Source organism: Ascaphus truei, chromosome 4 (genome assembly GCF_040206685.1).
Source record: "Ascaphus truei isolate aAscTru1 chromosome 4, aAscTru1.hap1, whole genome shotgun sequence".
NCBI lineage: Eukaryota > Metazoa > Chordata > Amphibia > Anura > Ascaphidae > Ascaphus > Ascaphus truei.
The window spans coordinates 77,275,632-77,294,843 of NC_134486.1; the positions used below are offsets into that span (position 1 = coordinate 77,275,632).

A 19,212-nucleotide genomic window follows, 5' to 3' on the forward strand; every position below is an offset into this window, starting at 1 on the left:
AACAGACACTTTTTTTGCATCATAACTGTATGTGAACTTGATGTTATATAAAGAATAATGTTATGCAGAGTTATTGCAGGATAATAATTACCTTCTGTCATATCAATGTTTATATAAAATAAAGTTTGAGAAGGAGACAATATGTGTATATTCAAACCAAGAAAAGTTTAACTGCTTCGTGAATGACCGATAAAATGTAGCATAATAATATAACACTAAGGAAGGAATGTATAGAGTGAAATTCCTAAGCCCTATGCCTGGCCGGATCAGCACCGGGCATACAGTGATTGTTTTAAGTACCATAAAAAACTAATTGCACGTCCGTATCGAAGTATGTACCAAGCCCTACAGCTGGCCGGATCAGTACCGGCATACATTTATGTTATACAGCTATGTTGAAGGCAGCTTGTGGAGGTACAAAGGGAGCACTAAGGACTATTATACCACCAGTGAAGATGCAGCCGGCATAAACCCGACGTACGTTTTGTCGTTCTAAACTGACGACTTCTTCCGAGGTGAGACCAACACTGTATCACTGGCAAAATGTTGAGTTACTATTCTTGAAGTACCAATCTAAAGAGTTTCACGTGTCAAACTTCCAAACACACTTAATATAGTTTGTTACAAAACATCTCCACATACTAGGAAGTTGCTCCACATTGTGCACTTACAGTGAAACCTTGGTACACATCAGTATATCTGCTCACACTGTTTGTGATACCCAAGGGAGCAATACCAGGAGCACTCTATTTAGACTGATAAAGGACCACTAACTATATAAATTAGAGCTAGATGTATGGTTCCCTTCCACTTTATACTAGTGCCTATATCTTTGTATACACATATATACAGTACATTTATACTGTGGAATATCAGTTTCGCTACCAGGTAGCACCAATTAGGACTTGTGCACCATACCATTTTACTAAAATGTCTGTCCTGCACCTTGTCATGATTTTATTTCTATTTTTGTATTAATAAAGTTCGTAGATTTTTATTTACCATAATAATATTTTCACTATCACTTATAGGTTGTTGTGCACCACCAAGGTGATCTCTTTTGGAAGCACACTCTTGTGCTTCTCCCTTCTTCAGTAGTCTGCCTACCTCCCAGGTTGCACAGAACCTCCCTCTATATACGATACATGTTTGAGCAAGGTCACTGTCTATTGCTATAATATTATAACAACCAACTGCTTGATGGTTAGAATAATGACAAGAATCACATGTTAAAGCAAAAAAATATATAATAAAAAATGGGTCTAATCTGATGTAGATTACTTTGGTGTTGAATTAAAAATATCAAAATCCTATTAATTTAGCTGCACAGACTTCTGTATAATGAGTAGTCTTTCAAATTGTGCAAAAGGGATGTTATTTTTAATGTGGGATATAATAATTTGTAATATATTTAACATGTAAACTGCTGATCAGGGCCTAATAATAATAGAGTATCCATTTATTCAGTCCTTACAGTACATTGTTAAAAAGGGAATAGCTGAAATCTATTAAAATGTTTTATAATAATATGCTTTACAAAAATCCTCAATTACAATGCTAGATTTAGAAAATGCTTCTGCTCCACCTGCTGGATCACCGGAGGAATGATCAACTACTTGTTTGTGATTTGCTACATCGCATGAACATCTGTCTGCATGTTAATAGTGACATTAGCAAATGTAAACATTCATAATACACACAACAAGTTTCTCATAAAAGTAGACAACATTTTGTTATAAAAAAGATGTATTCAGAACATTTAGAAGCTGAATCTCTAGAAAAGTTACAATGACATAGGAGTTAAGAGAAGATGAGATCTCAGTGGTATGTGGAAACATATGTTTAATATTATCAGTCTCTTCTTGGTTTCTGGGAATAAATTTCCCTTTTTGTTCCATGCTGTATCTATTCAAACAGTCTCATGCTCTTAGTTTAATAGATCTATGTCAGAGTTCTGAATTGAGGCACAAAGGACTGCTCTATGATTACTGAAGCAGCATGTTGCACTACTGAACCTAAGATTACGAGTCTAGAATAAAGCCCTGTGCTGGTTGGAGCACATATTGTGATGATCACTTCTGTCACAAGAATGAAGATAACAGAAGTATGATTGTCTTATGGATAGTGATTCCCTCTGATGCCTCAAAAACACTGCCTGTGAAAGTAGCCCCCCCGCCTGCTTTATGTGCAGCAGTGACTTGATAAATAGTTTCAATCTGAAAAAGAGCAGAAGGGGGAAATATGAATTAGAGAGGAAATTAATGTCTACCGTTAGATGTTCTCCCAGTTTGTTTGCCCTTTGAAACATCTTATTTTTAATTATTTTTCCTTCTATCTTTACGTAGTGTGGGGTGCGGGGAGTAGCCACTAGGCTACCGGTACAGAGCATCCATGTAGGAGTGCTGACATGTCTATACTTGGCAGGCTGGCAGAGCCAAAGTGTGTGTAAAGCGGGGTGGTGTCAGGAAAGACTGCTTGAAATATGGGACTTTCAATCAGTGACAGCAATTAAAACAACTACTGTACTTACAACGAGGCTCCTGTGTTCCCACCTGACAGGGGCACTAACTTGCAAGGTGGTAGTGGCAGAGATGCTCAGGCTTACTCTGAGTCTGACAAGGAACTTCTCTTTGATAAATGCAGCAGGGATCTGGTTTCTTCTAGTGCTCCCCACTCTTTTGGGGCAAAAGACATTATCAGCTCCAGTTCTGTGGTAGCCATGGTGACAGCAACCGCCTCACCAGCTGTTGTATCCGTCTCCTTTTCTCTTGTCTCCCCCACAGCATTAAATTCTGAGTTCTACTGCACTACCTGCTCCCCCTGGGAAGGAGAGCAAGGCTTCTTGGGTGTAGCTGGCTAAGGTGTTGTCTGCTCATTTGCGTACCTGCACATGCACCTGCTGACATAAGTAGGGGTGGATGACACCCTCCTCTTTCTCCTCTAGCTGGTCTCTAGAGGGTGGGGACTCTGTTTTACACCACTGACTTCAGGTGATGTTCCATGCTGGGAAAGTTGGCAAAAATGAATCCAGTCGACATTAAAAAAAAAAAAAAAAAACAACACTATGCCGATCTTTTCTTTTTTGCCCAGATCCATGTTGGGCAGTAATTGTAGCCAAATTGTAGAACATTATGTAGATAGCAGCCATTGGGCTAATGCTACTGGGCAACTGTTTAGGAGCACTGCTGTGCAGACACTAGGCAGGCTGGTAGTACCATAGTCTGGGTAGGGCAGAAAGGCATCAGAAAAGACTTCTGGAGATGTCGAGACATAAAAATTGTATTTTATTTAGTAAGAGATCAACACAAACTTCTCCTTACAGAGGGGCTTCTGATTTCTCACCTGACAGAACACTGACCTTTTAAGGGCAGAGAGGTAAATTAGGTAAATATTCCCTTTCTCAGAGTTTACGTTTTTATCTGGTTTGGATATCACATGACATGATTGTGTCTATGACTCCATTGTTACCAAGTTCCCTCTCGCTATATGTAAAGGGGGTATCTTCTAACCAATATAGTCTGTACATACTGTACATAGCTTATTCTATATAATAAACAAGACAAGCATATTACCATACTAACTTGTGTAGCAAGCATAAAAAAAAGAGAAAGGTGCAGAGATCAGTCCACTGAAAATATTTCATTATGAACATTATGTTTTACTTTCCCCACACTTCATATGGTTACTCAAAATGATTAAATGATTGTCTCTCAGCACAGTTCACAGTTTAATTTGAAGGAATAACCCCCACAGGCCTACTAAGTACAAACAAAACATGATGCGTTTTGTTTGTTTTAGAGTACACAACATTGCCGGCCTTACTATGCATGCTCATTAGCTAAAACTAACATCTTAATAGACTGAATCACACTGTATTCCGATGTTTTACCAATAGAATAAAAACAAGTGAAGCACACTTGCCCCCACCCTATGGGAGATATGGCGGCTACGGTGTGTGTGGTGCGTTACCTCTGCCTCACAGGAGGCCTGAACTTCCGCCGCTGGGAGCCTTGGGTGTACCTGATTTGTCTGGTGACAGCGCCTTCACCTGCAAGGGATCCCAACGGGGTGGGATAAGCCCATTACAGGAACAATACAAATAATGCACACACTCAAGTACAGCTCAACATCTTTATAACGCGATCCGCTAGAACGCGAATCCGCATATAACGCGGTCTGAGCATGGCTCCCGAATTTAAAACCTCCATTTTGCTGCGCAAGGACCTTACCGGCGTCAAAATGGAGGTTTAAAAAAAAAAAATGACTGCCTGTACCACACAGTAATATAGGCCCCAACCTGATACCACCAGTGAGTGTCCCTAAAGCACATTAGCTACCAGGCACCAATACCCTGATGTCCCTTTTCCCAATGTCAAGGCAAACCCAAAGTGTAGGAGATAGCGCTATCCCGTGAAGTTAGTTAGGTACCTGCCCGGGAACTCCAGCACCCAGGTGATGCAGATTAACACAGAGGATCTGTCTGATCCAACGTGGTCATCCACAATGGCGTCCGCTCCCATGTAGGGTGAATTTCGACGTGGATAATATCACCTTGCAGTCTTTCACAGGGAAATCACTTTATGGCATCTTCACTGTGTCCCTGACACTAGACAGTAATTGGGGAAGCGTCCCTATGTAAGGGGCCTTCCCTGAAGCAACCACAAACTATGGTGAGTCTGGGCCTAGCTGGGGCCTAAAGGGGGCCTCTGGCCTAGTGCATGGGCCTGCTGACTCCCTGCACCTACACCCTTACCCTCTGGTGTCCCAGCTCTGACTGACTAGCGTGTTGCAAGCGCGCCAAATGTATCTTCTTCTGTCAGGGGAAGGCTGCAGCCCTTTTGGCTGTTGTAGCTCACATGTTCGGCTACCCCTGTGCATCATGGGGCTTGTAGTTCCCTTGTGGACCTGTCTGTGTAATGACTCCCGCACCGTTCTGCGCATGCGTGATCTCGCACTGCGCATGCGCAAGCTTAAGAACATGGCGGCGCCCTGCAGGTCTCCTCTCCATACCCCCTTCTTGCTCCAGCAGCCTCCCAACCGTGCCACCATCTCCCCGACCGAAGCGGAGGTAAGCGGAGCATACGGGGAGCCCAGAGGGGGACCTGGGTTATACAAGATTTCTATGTAATGTGCTATTCTGATATTAAACGTACATTTATCTTTAAAAAAAAATGTATCAAGTGATACTTACTGTAAACATATCTATCTATAATGACAGTCTTTGTTTGTGTTTTTTTTATAGATGATAATGTTACAGATGATAATGTTACAGATGACACGAACAGTGCTGTAGACTTGAAGGGGCTGAGCAGTGAAACAGGTTGGTAACAAATTCTTTGAAGCAGTTTCTCTGGCATTAGCAAATGTGTGGACGAAAATAGTGTATCCGGCGAAAGTTTCAGTCTGGGTTTATACTTCTTCACCAAAGTTAATGCTCTAGCACTACATTCTTAGTTACTTTATCCTTGTTAAAGTGGATAGAAGCAAAATATTATGCACTGTGAGTGCTAACTTGTATGTCATTGCCTAGCTACAGTTGGAGCACTGTACACTGTGTGAATATGGGGTAAAGCAGGTTTGTGGAATTGTCTGAGACATATGAACGTGCTCATCAGTGTTCTTTATCATTATTACACTGAGGGAATATTCATTAAAGTTCAAAAGTGCTGATCAGGTACTACTGTACGAAACCTCCCATTCAAGACAGTTGTAATGCCTGATTGGCACTTACTGTATCTTACTTTAATGAATAACCCCCTAAATCCTTAATTGAAGAAAACATGACATCCATGAAGGCAGATTGATATAAACTCTCATCATTGAGACCACATAGGCATATACTTTGTATACTCTCTAGTACATAGTATTTTAATATACAGTAAGTGATTGTATTTGTACCATAGACATAGTGCACTAGGTTATAAGAATTACATTCTACTTGTACAAACTTGTAAAATTGAATACATCGTAGCTTTTTAACATACACATGTACATTTACATGAGCAGTTAAATGTATTAGGAACATATTTGTTTACCCAAAAATGGAACTGTAACCAATTAAAATATTCTTGCAGCTTCATGAATGCAGTTGTGTCTGCAGACACTATATACATTTGTAATAATGGCAGTAGCTCCTATGTGTGTTTACAGAGTATGTAATGGCATAAATACAACTTTCAAAATGAGGACTTGTCCTCTATTAAACTTGTCCTTGTACATATCACAGAGATGGATCATGGCAAACTCTGGTAATTGGGAGAAGTTCAGGTGAATTAAAAATAAAGGCAGTGTTAACTCCTCTTTAAAGTCACATCTCTCAAACTTATTGCAATAATAGGACTTCAGATAAGATGAGATATCTTATGGTTGCTGCCCAACAAATGAGCAAAGATCTGGGCCACAGTGGAGTTGTTGAGCGTGCAAGTGGGCTTCATGGGGAATCTGGGAGGGGAACTCAACAGAAGGAAGCTGGGCCTCGATATTAATGGTTAGCCGGGCTTCTTCCTGTCATGGTTGCTTTCTCCTGATGGCAGCTGTTGTGAGATCTTCCAAGAACCTCTTTGGGGGATAATTAGCAAGTTACCATGGTTTTTGTTTTATTAAGGAATACAGTTATGGACATTTGGTGTTATATTGAGGCTCTAGGCCAGGGGTAGCCAACTCCAGTCCTCAAGGGCCACCAACATGCCAGGTTTTAAGGATATCCCTTCTTCAGGACAGGTGGGTTAATCAGTGGCTCAGTCAACAACTGACCCAATGATTGAGCCACCTCTGCTGAAGCAGCGATATCCTTAAAACCTGACCTGTTGGTGGCCCTTTAGGACTGGAGTTGGGCACTCCTGCTCTAGGTGATGGACTTCTTGGAAAATTGCAATTTAAAGATAAAATGTACACACGTGAAAAAAAAAATACCTATAATAATTATGTTAATAATTATATACACTCGTACGACATGGCCATTTGTACAAGAGCAACACCAGTTATTAAGTAAGCAGATAGATCAAAGCCTTCAGCAATCTCCCATTCTTTAGGCATCATCACAATTGGAGTCTCCTAATTGGACTGACCGGAAAGAGAATATCATGTATTAGTTCCTGAAACAGTTTGGGCTTTAAATCTGATATGCCCAAAATCAGAACAACATATTTAACTAGTGTATGTCTGCCAATAATTAATCAAGCATTATAAATTATCTAAATTAAGTTGGCTTTTTTAGGGCTAAACTCAAATACTGTAATTTGATATCCCTATCAACATTAACTACTTTGTATTGTGATTAATGTTTTCTAGAATGCTTCAACAATAGCAGTTAGAATATCTTCCTTCGCCAAGAGTAATAATTACGTTCAAATGAAATATATCTTAGAAACTACAGTAACACAAACAGATTCATGCACATTGGTATGCTCCATAGTTACACTTTGATATTTAAATGAACATCTCTGACTAAAAATGGACTGCTAATAATTTATGCAAATGGCACTAAAACAGACTAAGTAACACTTTGTGCTAGACATTTCTGAAACTAAAGCAACATCACACTTTCACAGGATTAGCTTTGAAAAACACATCCTGTTTCTTTCATCTCTTTCATTCTCCAGGAAAACAGTTATCCTTATTATAGCTTCAGAAAACTGTTAAGCATTACATGAAATCCCTAAGCAAGCAGTGCTATCGTGTTTGCCACTCATCCCCTAATAATTATATAATGCAGTAACAAATACTGAAGAGAATGATTACACACTACACTTGCGTATTCTGCATTAACCGTATTCTTAGTGCCTTAATGCATAGAGCTGCTCCAATGTGCTGACACAGAAATGTATAACAAGGGATATTGTATTGTCAAAAGAGCATAACCAATCGAACTTGACTTGTCATATATACTGTACAGTCCTTAAGAAGGGGCTGTTAATGTTCCTGGTATTTACTAAAACATGCACCATTAAAGCTTTCATTTTTTTGCATGTGTATGCCAGCTTTATAACACAACATATCCAATTACAACTGAGATATCACAGTTATATGCCCAGATATAGTTTTCACAAAGCCATGCGATTCATATAACATGCCTATCTGTGATTTTTGAACACCATAGCTGCATACCAGTGTTTGGGTATCTCAAAGTGCGACCCCCTTTAAGATACTGATATTACACATACTGTATTGCACAGTCTATAAATATATATATTAAAAAAAAACACATGAGAATAATCTATGGTAGTAAATAAACTATCCGGTTAGTGAGATAGATTATATTCTGACCTTGTAAACCTTATTAGAGATTTATGAGTAAATATATAGAACATATAATTTTTGCTATGAAATATTTGCTAACATTGTGAACAAAGATTTTGTTCAAGCAATGCACTTCACATCAGTGCATGACGGAAAGTATAGTATTTTAAAAGTTAACTAGTTACTAATTGTATATACAGTACATATTTCACCTTATTTTAGCTTTTTAACAATTTGTGCTTTTACCTAAAATCTGTGTGTAAATTGTACAGTACAGTGTAGATCTACACACTTTCATTCTTCTAATAAGTCTTAGCATTATAGAAAGGAGTATTAAAAAACAACTAAAATCCTTCAGTATGAACAACTGTTTTATTTAATGGTCTCAATACCAGTGTAATTCAACCAACTCCAGACACCAAAAAAGCAATAGCAAATGTATGGGTACTGTAACGAGGACTTTTCCCTGTTTAAATAAAGCAGCCTCAGAGCTCTGAGAATCCAGCAGAGAGATAGTTAATTGCAGCCACTCAATTAACTAGTCTCCACCTGTACTAATGAGAGCTCTGTAAAAAGCCCCATGTGAGACACAGGAGAGAGATTCCGTAGCTCACATTTGGCTGACATAACGAGAAAGAGGACAGCAGAGATTTCCTTAACCCACAACTGGGCTGACCTGAGGAAAATATGATATCTTGATGCACACAAAAGGACTGTATGCTGACAGCAAGACAAGAGGACAAGACCTCGATACCTGGACACAGAGAGTGCCATAGCACACAAGGGTGCTGATCCAGGAGAACAGAGAGGCCTTCCCCTATAGCTACAACAACAGAAACAGTTCAGTGACTTTCTTGTTGGACGTGTGTGTGTGTTTGTGTGTTTGTGTGTGTGTGCGTGTGTGTGTGTGTGTGTATGTATATATATATATATATATATATCAAAAACGAATACATGATACCGTTCTGTGGCTAACGAAATGCAGTGCGGTACCAGTATCATGATGCAAGGGGGAGGGGGGGGGGAAACCCCTGGGAACTCAACCGTGAGGATGCTGAACACTGTCCTTAGTGACTCCTCACCCACCAGACTCCAGTGGTGTTTTTCTGGGAAGCTCCCTGCCTACTCCCGTTGGTTGAAGTGCCCGTGTACCATCTGCAAACACCAGCTGCTGTCGTTCAATACTCCAAATGGTAGCGTAAATGCGGACCGGAGTGACGTCACCACCGCAACGTAGCGTCCTGACCTGTTTCGTCACCGGAAGTAATTTCATCAGAGGATGGACACACAGCTCAGGAACTCCCCTAAATAGACGATGTTGCTAAGCAACATGACAACAAGTGCCACAGGCGCATGCTACATCAATAAATCAGAATGAGGGGGGAGTGGCTATAGCTTGTAGTGCTAAATTGCAAACAAACAACCATTAACACATAAAAACTAGTGCAAAGGCTAAAGAGTGATTCAAAGGCATAGAGATATGTGGAAATACCAACCTAAGTTCCTCAGTGACTGAATAATCAAAGTGTTACAAAGATATACTGTAAAGTCATGTCATTTTTAAATCCCATTGAAGCACTCCAAAGATTTTTTTTGCTAATGAATCAAATCAACTTCGAGATTTACAAATAAAATAAATGATAATGATATACAATACAATTAATTGTGATTAACATACTTGAACAATGTAGGTAAAAATTAAAAATATCTAGCTTATACTGAATAGCTTGAGAAAACAGTGACGAAAAGCTCAGAGTGTGTAAAGGCTAACTGTGCCATGTGAAGACAATGATCATCATATCAACATATATTTGTGTGTGGAGAAAAAGACCATATACCTGAAGACCGTGAGAGAAAAGAGAACTAATTGGTTGGACAGACCAGATGCAATGTTGCACTAGACCAAAATACTAGTGTCTAGTGAGGCCTGTAGGAGCCAATGTGCCTAGAGTGTATATCCAGATGACTCACGTACACAAAGTGCTTTTAAACGATCACCTCCCAATATGGACATGTTAATAGTTTCTAGTCCTATTATCCTAAGTCCTGCTGGATCTTTGGCATGAACTTGTGCAAAATGTCTTGGGACACTATGTGTAAGCAATCCTTTCACAATCGCTCTACGATGTTCTAAAAACCGAACATTGAGGGGTCGCTTGGTGCGCCCTATGTATTGAAGTTGGCAGGGACAAGACAATGCATACACTACGTATGTGGTGAGACAATGGATGTGGCTATTAATCCTATGTGCTAAACCATTGGTATGGGAGGTGAATGAATCTCCCAATACAATGTGTCTGCACATCAGACATATCGTCCTACCACATTTGAAATTGCCCTTGGACTGGATGTGAACAGGCCCAGTGTTGTCCAGTTTCCTCAATCTGCTCATTGCCAGTGTGTTTTTAATATTCTTTCCTTTTCAAAAGACTACTTGAGCAGATTGAGTAACCAGATTCCTCAAATGGGGATCACAAGTGAGGACCTTCCAATGTGAGTTGAGAATTTGGACTACTTTCTTGGATTGGCTACTGTACCTAGTGATGAATTTGGTAAACTGATCCTGATTGGTCTTGGGTATCTCCTGATGACCACCAGAAACACCACTCAGATTATGCTTCTGCTTTTATTTATCCAACAATGCTGTTCTATCAATGGATCTAACTTTATGATAGGACTTTAGAACCAGATCAGAGTTGTACCCCTTTTGGACAAAATTACTAATAAGTTGTTTTGATCGTCAAAAACTAAATCAGACGAACAGTTCCGTCTCAGTCGGTTGAATTGACTAAGAGGGATATTTTGGAGCCATTTGGGGTGATGGATGCTTGTGGCGTGAATGTAACCATTCACTGCCACTTATTTAAAATGGTCCTTGGTCTGGATGATAGAGTTGTCATCCACACTGAGTGCAAGGCCCAAAAAAACAGTCTGATCTTTGCTAATTTGGTGTGTAAACCTCAGTCCTAAGTTATTGTCATTTAGACAAACTAGTGTCTGTTTGAGGATGTCCCCGTCCCCATCCCAAATGATGAGCAAGTCGTCAATGTAGCGGTCATAGAACACGAGGCCCGCGCCCAGCCGCTCGTTGGTCCAGAGGTATTGCTCCTCCACGAACCCCATAAAGAGGTTCGTATAGCTGGGCGCAAACCTCGTGCCCATGGCCGTGCCACAGTTCTGGAGATAGAAGAGGTGGTATTTGTTAGGCTTATTTTACCTCATTTGAGCACATTTTTACTGTATGTGGCTTTTATTTGCTCATTGCTAGATTTAATTGGGTATATATCCCATAGTCTACCTTTAATGCACACATTTTGGGAGTACGTTATAGCGCTACTATATTGTTTCTTTTATATATTTATATTTATATATGTATATATATCTTATCTAAGGATGAAAAAGGGGAGGCGAGTTTGAACCATTTGATTCAAGAGGTCTTGCATGATTTGTTAGGCTATATGCTTCATACATATTCTATAGTAAACAGATTTTCATACACATAGTATAAATATTAACAGTTAGTGCAAGTGGAATTAGTAAATACTTGGAGTTATATTTCTATATAAAGGTCATTTTAGCATGTTTTCATGTCATCATTTATATTTATATGAAATCCTGCAAACCTTTCTTGTCCTGAAAGGCCCAATATATCTGTGTTGTACTCTGTGTTGATAATAATACATAAGTTTGTACTTTGTTAAACGTAATAAATGGACTTCATGGGACAAAAAAATAGGTTCCATTGTAAATTAGATAGGTAGATACCTGTATAAAGAGAGACATGGAGACACACACACACACACATATAGTTTTATATAATTGACTTATAAACATAAATGCTGCTGTGACTACAATTTCTGCACTTTAATTGGCTTGGGCAATGGTTGCTACTAGCTGGAGTCCCTTTAAAGTCTAGTTTAAAGAAATCTAAAACCGCAGCTAAAACAAACTCATAGGCCTACTGTATGTTAAAAGACCACTTCCCTGTGCTGGAGAAGATTTCATTCCAATACTGTACATCGGAATTAGTAAGTAGTTTTGAAGCATATGGGATAAGAGGCCACGGAGGGAGATGTATTGAAAAGTGCATCTAGACACAGGAACAATGTGGTAATCAGGTTCTCTCAATGCTGATTGGTAGAACTCCAGGATTAGATATCAAATCAAATCTAAAAAAATTGCTGTCATGTAACTACTTCCATCCCACCATACAAATCCTCCACATTGAAAGCTGACACATACAAAGACACAACACGTGAAACACAATGTGATACATTGAAGGCGCAGAAAAGGCCTCTCTAAACCTCAGGATACCTGAAAAATGGGGACGTGTGTCCTTGATGAATAGACCCCAGAAACTATCAATGCAGAAAACGAACTACTATTTAAATTAAACATGTAAGAATTAAGCCAGGTTAAAATGATCAATAATTATCTTGTTACCTATCTTTACCAATTAACTTAGAATCTGCCAGACTGTTAAGCACCGTTGGCTTTTGCTTCCGGCCCTGTAATGTTTATCAGGTCTATGGCTAAATGGTAAAGAGCTTTTAACAAGTCACTATTTATTTAACATTGCATACAAACTTGTATTTATTCACATAATTATTATATTACTTTGTTGTACAGATGAAGAGAAACCTGGTTTTCCTTCCAGTACATCAGAAGACGGAACAGGATTACCCAAGGATACAATCACAGGTACCAAATTTAGTTTCAATGTAATTAAAATGTAAGCAATTCTTTGTCAGTAGTCTTTAAAACACAGTTTCCCTTTGTTGGAAGTGTTGATAAGGTTAGGAACGCTTAACAAAAAACCTTGTTTTCATTCTCTTCTTTTTAATTAATTTCAGATGTTATGCCATTAATGACTCCACAGATTAGTTTATTAGTTACTCCTTGATAACAAGTAGGCGCTAATAACTCCATTCATTGAAGATAAACATTATGCTAAATCTATGTGCATACCAAAAGAGAGAATGTTGCAGTAGTGTGAGATCCTTTAAGTATTGTTGGATTTCTTGTCATTTTAGCTTTCTGTGACTGAGTTTGTTATAAACCAGGGAGTGCAATTTAAAGCAGCATTGCCTCTTACCTGTTTTGTTGTTGTTTTTTATTAATTTGATTTTTTTAATAATTGGAGCAGTTCATTAGATTTACGGAAAAGCAATTATCTAAGCTGCCGATTGATCCTTTCCCTTGTGATCGATTGGTGAAGATCCTGCTTCCCAGGACATGCAATATGGCCACTTATTTCAAAAGAGGAAGTGGTGTGGCTTCCTATAGCTGTATATAGCAACTCGAGGAAGCTTATTACATTCAAAATCATTAAAAAGGCATAAAGGGTGTGTAAGAGATTTGTGCAGAGGTATGCAATGGAGACTGTTTTTAAGGTAAAATAAGGCTTTATTGCCTGCTCCTTTAAACCATACAGCAAACAAAAATATACATAAAGCAATAAACACCTATCCCTGAGTAAGGGCTAACTTACTTCCCCAGTCCCTCTCAGCAAGGCTGGGGGGGAAAAGCCCCCTACCCACTTATCACCCCAAGGTCTCAGCGGTACCTTAACGCAGATGGCCCTTCCGGTCAGTGGTGTCCAGGTAGGTGTCTGCTTGAGGGTCCAGGCATAGAGGTCTAGTCTCCTTTTGTCTTGCTCCCTGAACACAGCCCTTTTCCATATGACCGCTCCCTTGTGAGCTAAGGAATCTCTTTCCTGTTTCTCAGATCAGGCTTTTTCTAAAAGTCCTAATCAGCCAGGTGGAGTCTGGTTGATTGCCTGTTACATAGTTACATAGTAGATGAGGTTGAAAAAAGACGTACGTCCATCAAGTTCAACTTATGCTAAATTTAGACAACAGATACTTTATTCTATATCTATACTTACTTATTGATTCAGAGGAAGGCAAACAAAAAACCCCATTAAGGGAAAAAATTAATTCCTTCCTGACTCCAAGAATTGGCAATCAGATTAATCCCTGGATCAACATCCTTCCCATGTATACTTATTTGGTATATCCCTGTATACCTTTCCCATCTAAAAATATGTCCAACCTTTTTTTGAACAAATCTATTGTATCTGCCATCACAGTCTCCATGGGTAATGAATTCCACATTTTAACTGCCCTTACTGTAAAGAACCCTTTCCTTTGTTGCTGGTGAAATTTCCTTTCCTCCAACCTTAAGGGATGGCCCCGAGTCCTTTGTACTGCCCGTGGGATGAATAATTCTTTTGAAAGCTCCTTGTATTGTCCCTGAATATATTTGTATATAGTTATCATATCCCCTCTTAGACGCCTCTTTTCTAATGTAAATAAATCTAATTTAGCTAGCCTCTCCTCATAAATTAGAATGTCCATCCCCTTTATTAATTTGGTGGCTCTTCTCTGCACTCTCTCTAGTTCCATAATGTCTTTTCGTAGGATTGGTGCCCAAAATTGTACTCCATATTCAAGGTGTGGTCTTACTAATGCTTTGTAAAGGGGCATAATTATGTTTACTTCCCTTCCATCCATTGCCCGTTTGATGCCATATAAGATCTTGTTTGCCTTTGCAGCTACTGCATGACATTGGGCACTATTGCTAAGCCTGCTGTCTACAAGCACTCCTAAATCCTTCTCCATCAAGGATTCCCCCAATATATCTCCATTTAATTTGTAAGTCGCCTTTTTATTCTTGCATCCCAAATGCATAACCTTACATTTATCTGTATTAAACCTCATCTGCCATTTACCTGCCCACGTTTCCAGTCTCTCCAAGTCCTTCTGAAGAGAAATTACATCCTGCTCTGATTCTATTACCTTACACAATTTAGTATCATCAGCAAAGATGGAGACTTTGCTCTCGATCCCAACCTCAAGGTCATTAATAAACAAGTTAAAAAGCAGGGGTCCCAGTACCGATCCTTGAGGTACTCCACTCCCGACTTTAGCCCAACCTGAAAAAGTTCCATTTATGACAACCCTCTGTTGTCTGTCCTTTAACCAGTTTTCAATCCAGGTGCATATATTATTACTGAGTCCAATTTTCTTTATTTTGCACACCAACCTCTTGTGTGAAACTGTATCAAAAGCCTTTGCAAAATCTAAGTAGACCACATCAACTGCATTACCCTGGTCTAAATTCCTACTTACCTCCTCAAAGAAACAAATAAGGTTAGTTTGGCAATTACTAATAATTTTGTTTTCCATTAGGTATTCCTGAATATTATCCCGTATTAAACCTTCAAGTAGTTTCCCTACTATTAAAGTCAGGCTTACAGGTCTGTAATTCCCCGGGTGTGATCTAGCTCCCTTTTTAAATATAGGCACCACATCTGCTTTACGCCAATCTTGTGGTACTGAGCCTGTGGAAATGGAGTCCTTGAATATTAAATATAATGGTTTTGCTATTACTGAGCTTAACTCCTTGAGAACTCTTGGATGTATGCCATCGGGGCCAGGTGCCTTATTTACATTAATTTTTTCAAGTCGCTTATGAACTTCTTCCTCAGTTAACCAATTGGTCATTAATATGGAGGTTGTGGCTTCCTCCTGTGGCGTTACTATTGAACTTGATTCTTCCCTGGTAAACACAGAGGCAAAGAATTTGTTTAATACCTCTGCTTTTTCCTTATCTCCAATAATATGCCTACCCATCTCACACTGAAAGGGTCCTATATTTTCTTTTCTAATTTTTTTGCTATTAAGGTACTTAAAGAACTTTTTAGGGTTGACCTTACTTTCTATTGCAATCCTTTTTTCATTATCCATTTTGCTAATTTAATTGCCCTTTTGCAATTTTTGTTACATTCCTTATAATTCTGATACGATGTCTCTGTCCCTTCTGACTTAAAGAATCTAAACGTGTCCAATTAACCAGCACACTTCTGGATTTAGTGGCAGTTTCACTCAAATAGTGATAAATCCTTGTTACAGGGTAGGTAGTGGGACCGGGGGCTGATTGGGGTTGTATTATCTAATACTAAACAACTGATTTATTCAAAACAAAAGATTTCAGATTTTGAATGAAATACAGTACTGCTTTAATCTAGGTTTAAAATAATTGAATAAGTGTTTAAACACATGATTTGCAGTACCCATAAAATATCTTTCTTAATTATTGCCATGGTGTATAAAGAAAGCAAATGTAATATCTGAATGTTTTTGAGAACAAATCTAGGACATGGAACTGGTGCAGTACAGATGGTGCTTTGCTGATCCCCACATTGTGATTTGTCCTCTAATTTGCTAGATTGATAGTGATAAAATCATATGGGATCTCAAATAACATAAATCAAATGCAACAATGTGATCACTGGTTGTGCACCATGATTTTTTAACAGGTCATACTGACTGTGCATGACAGACCTGAAGAAAATGGCAGTATATTTATTTCTGTAAGTTGTGGTAGGTCATTGTGTAGCCAAGAATACTAATATTAAAAAAGCCTTTTTAAATAAATATTCTTTTCTTTGTAATCTAAACATTCTCCATGCTCTCCGATCCACTACATCTGAGGGATTTTGTTTTCGTTCAAAATTGGAAAGAGATAATAGCAATGTCTGCAAGCTTTCATTTTTATATTCATTCAAATATAATTCGGCATATTGTGTCTTAATCAAATACATTTACTTGATATTTATACAAATTATGTTCATTGTCATAAGCAACCATACAGTGGCATTGACGGTGTTAATTATACTGGTGCCAGTATGTGAAGGACACAAAAATGGAAATAATCCATCTCAGTCACTTCAAAGCAGAATCTGAAATAGTTTTACAGGCTTAACAACCCACTCAATAGAGCTAAATACAGTAGCAGTATTTTTCAACTTGACGTCAGTGGGCTACATCTGGCCCATGAAGGGCGTCCAAGAGGTCCCTTGACTGTCCAGTGTAGGACCTTTGGTCGCGGCCGTGATCTAAGCGCCGCCTGCGGTTTGCTGCCACTACAACTCACCACCGGGCAGGTCGCCACTCTGCGAGTCAATAAAAGATAGAGCGGTGGATGGCTGCACGCGCCGTCAGAGCTACAGTAATGGGACTAGGAGCGGCGGGCACCGGACTAAGAGCGGCAGGCAGCTGCATGCTCCGTCGGGGCAGCTGTCACGGGACTTGGAGCGGCGGGCAGCCGAAGTTCATTTTAGGAGCAGCAAATTGTACAGCGGTGACCTGCCCGGCAGTGAGTTGTAGTGACAGCAGGCCGGTGGCGGCACTTTGGTCGCACCAATCGGCCGCAGCCAGAGGTCCCATTTCGTTAACCGTCTGCTTCTGCTAATTTTATTTTAATTGCTTAGGCAGCCTAGTGCCTTTATTAACGCAGATACTGAAGCTAAAGTAATGTATATATAATGTTTATGGTACAGATGTTGTAAATGCTTACAAAATGTTTAACTATAATCATCTGTAAGCCTTTAAATGTATCCAAAATAGCTTTACAGTATTTTTGTGGCCCTTCTACATCTATTTTTTCTGGTCTGGCCCCTTTGGAAAACCAGTTGGAGAGCCTTGCTTGATAGGATGACAGCAGTTTCCAGTTTGAATAAACAGATAAGAGCTAAATATGCAGTAGTACATTCTCATAGTAGGGGGTATGACTATAATAAGATATGCATGTAAATTTAGATACACAGAGATGAAAGCTTCAAATACCTTTGACGGGATTTTAAATGCAGAGCAGAAGGTTCATTCTGCTTTACATCACATTGCAGATGTCATAGGAAATTTTAGATGGATAATATTACTTTTTCTTATAAATTGATACCACGTATAAGTACTGTGGTTATTTAAAACAAATATACTATGAAATATTTTATTTAGAAAATACCAATATCAAATACTAAGATGAACCACATTCCACATTGCAGATAACTGTTTAACAATGTCCATAATATTACTACAGTACAGTATACATTTGCTATACCACTTAGCTTGTAAACTCCCCAGGATAGGGATTCATTTTACTATTGTGTGTTTACTATGTTTGTTGGATTTACTTTGTTATACAGTATTTCCCATGTCTATCATGTAAAGAGCTGTGTACATTGTTGGTGCTAAGCAAATAAAAATATACATACTATATTGAAAATATTGTTATACTTAAGTAACCCCTACTCACCGACTGTTAAAGAACAAGAACGTAAAACTGTAATATGTCAATCTTGGGGAAGGACTGTAAACTTCCTCAAAAGGAGTTTTCAACAATATACTTATGTAACCCCCCCATCTTTTATCCCTCAGATGTATGGCTATAGCTGAGGTGGGGACATGAGTCCCTAATGACACTTAAGGTGTCACACATTGTCTATGGTTAGATGGCGGGGAATAAGGACACAGTGTATGGGTGATACAACGGCTTTATGTGCGCCCTGGGTCAACCTCTATACCCGGTGATTCTCAACAGAGGATCCCCTACACATAACATGCACAGTCATAAAACATTACATTCAACAATAACGCTGCACGGGTGTACATCAGTGTCAATAGTAAATGAGCCCCCAATCCTGGGTATGTTGGCTTTGTGATGGTGCCAGCACACCATGGGAGCTCGTTGTGTACTAATGTGTTGCAGGCCTGTACTTTGCAAAGTAGGAACTCCTCCCATAGGAGGCTGGAACGGAGCACAGCCGAAGAAGCGAGGGTAACAGTGGTGGTGACTAAAAAACTTTATTGAACAGAAGTGTACAGCTGATGGATCCTCTGACGCGTTTCAGCCCTCAGGCCTTTGTCAAAGAGGTGCTTCGGTACCGCTGTACCTTATAGCCGTTGAGGGTCCCCTCTGACAGAGCTTGAATTCCCTGTCACATCCTAACTTGCATCTGCAGGTCCTCTCATCATATGCACTTGACAAAATTCGTGGCTCATGCAGATCTCCTCTCTATCATTGCCGCTCCCTCTTTAATGGTTCCTCTCCTTCTTAGTCCCATCTCTTCCACAGCATTTATCATTGACTGTTATCATATCCATTAATATTCACATGTCCATAGCACATTGG

General features: G+C 39.3%; 1 protein-coding gene across 2 annotated transcripts in view; it reads left to right on the plus strand.

The window, feature by feature from the left end:
- The window catches only part of MACROD2 (mono-ADP ribosylhydrolase 2), a 1,806,074-nt gene that overhangs the window by 1,707,520 nt on the left and 79,342 nt on the right, over window positions 1–19,212 (plus strand). For both annotated transcript variants that reach the window (XM_075596064.1, XM_075596063.1), the window contains exons 12-13: window positions 5,243–5,320; window positions 12,868–12,939. In XM_075596064.1, coding sequence (XP_075452179.1) covers window positions 5,243–5,320; window positions 12,868–12,939 — 150 coding nt within the window. The remainder of the gene's footprint in view (window positions 1–5,242; window positions 5,321–12,867; window positions 12,940–19,212) is intronic.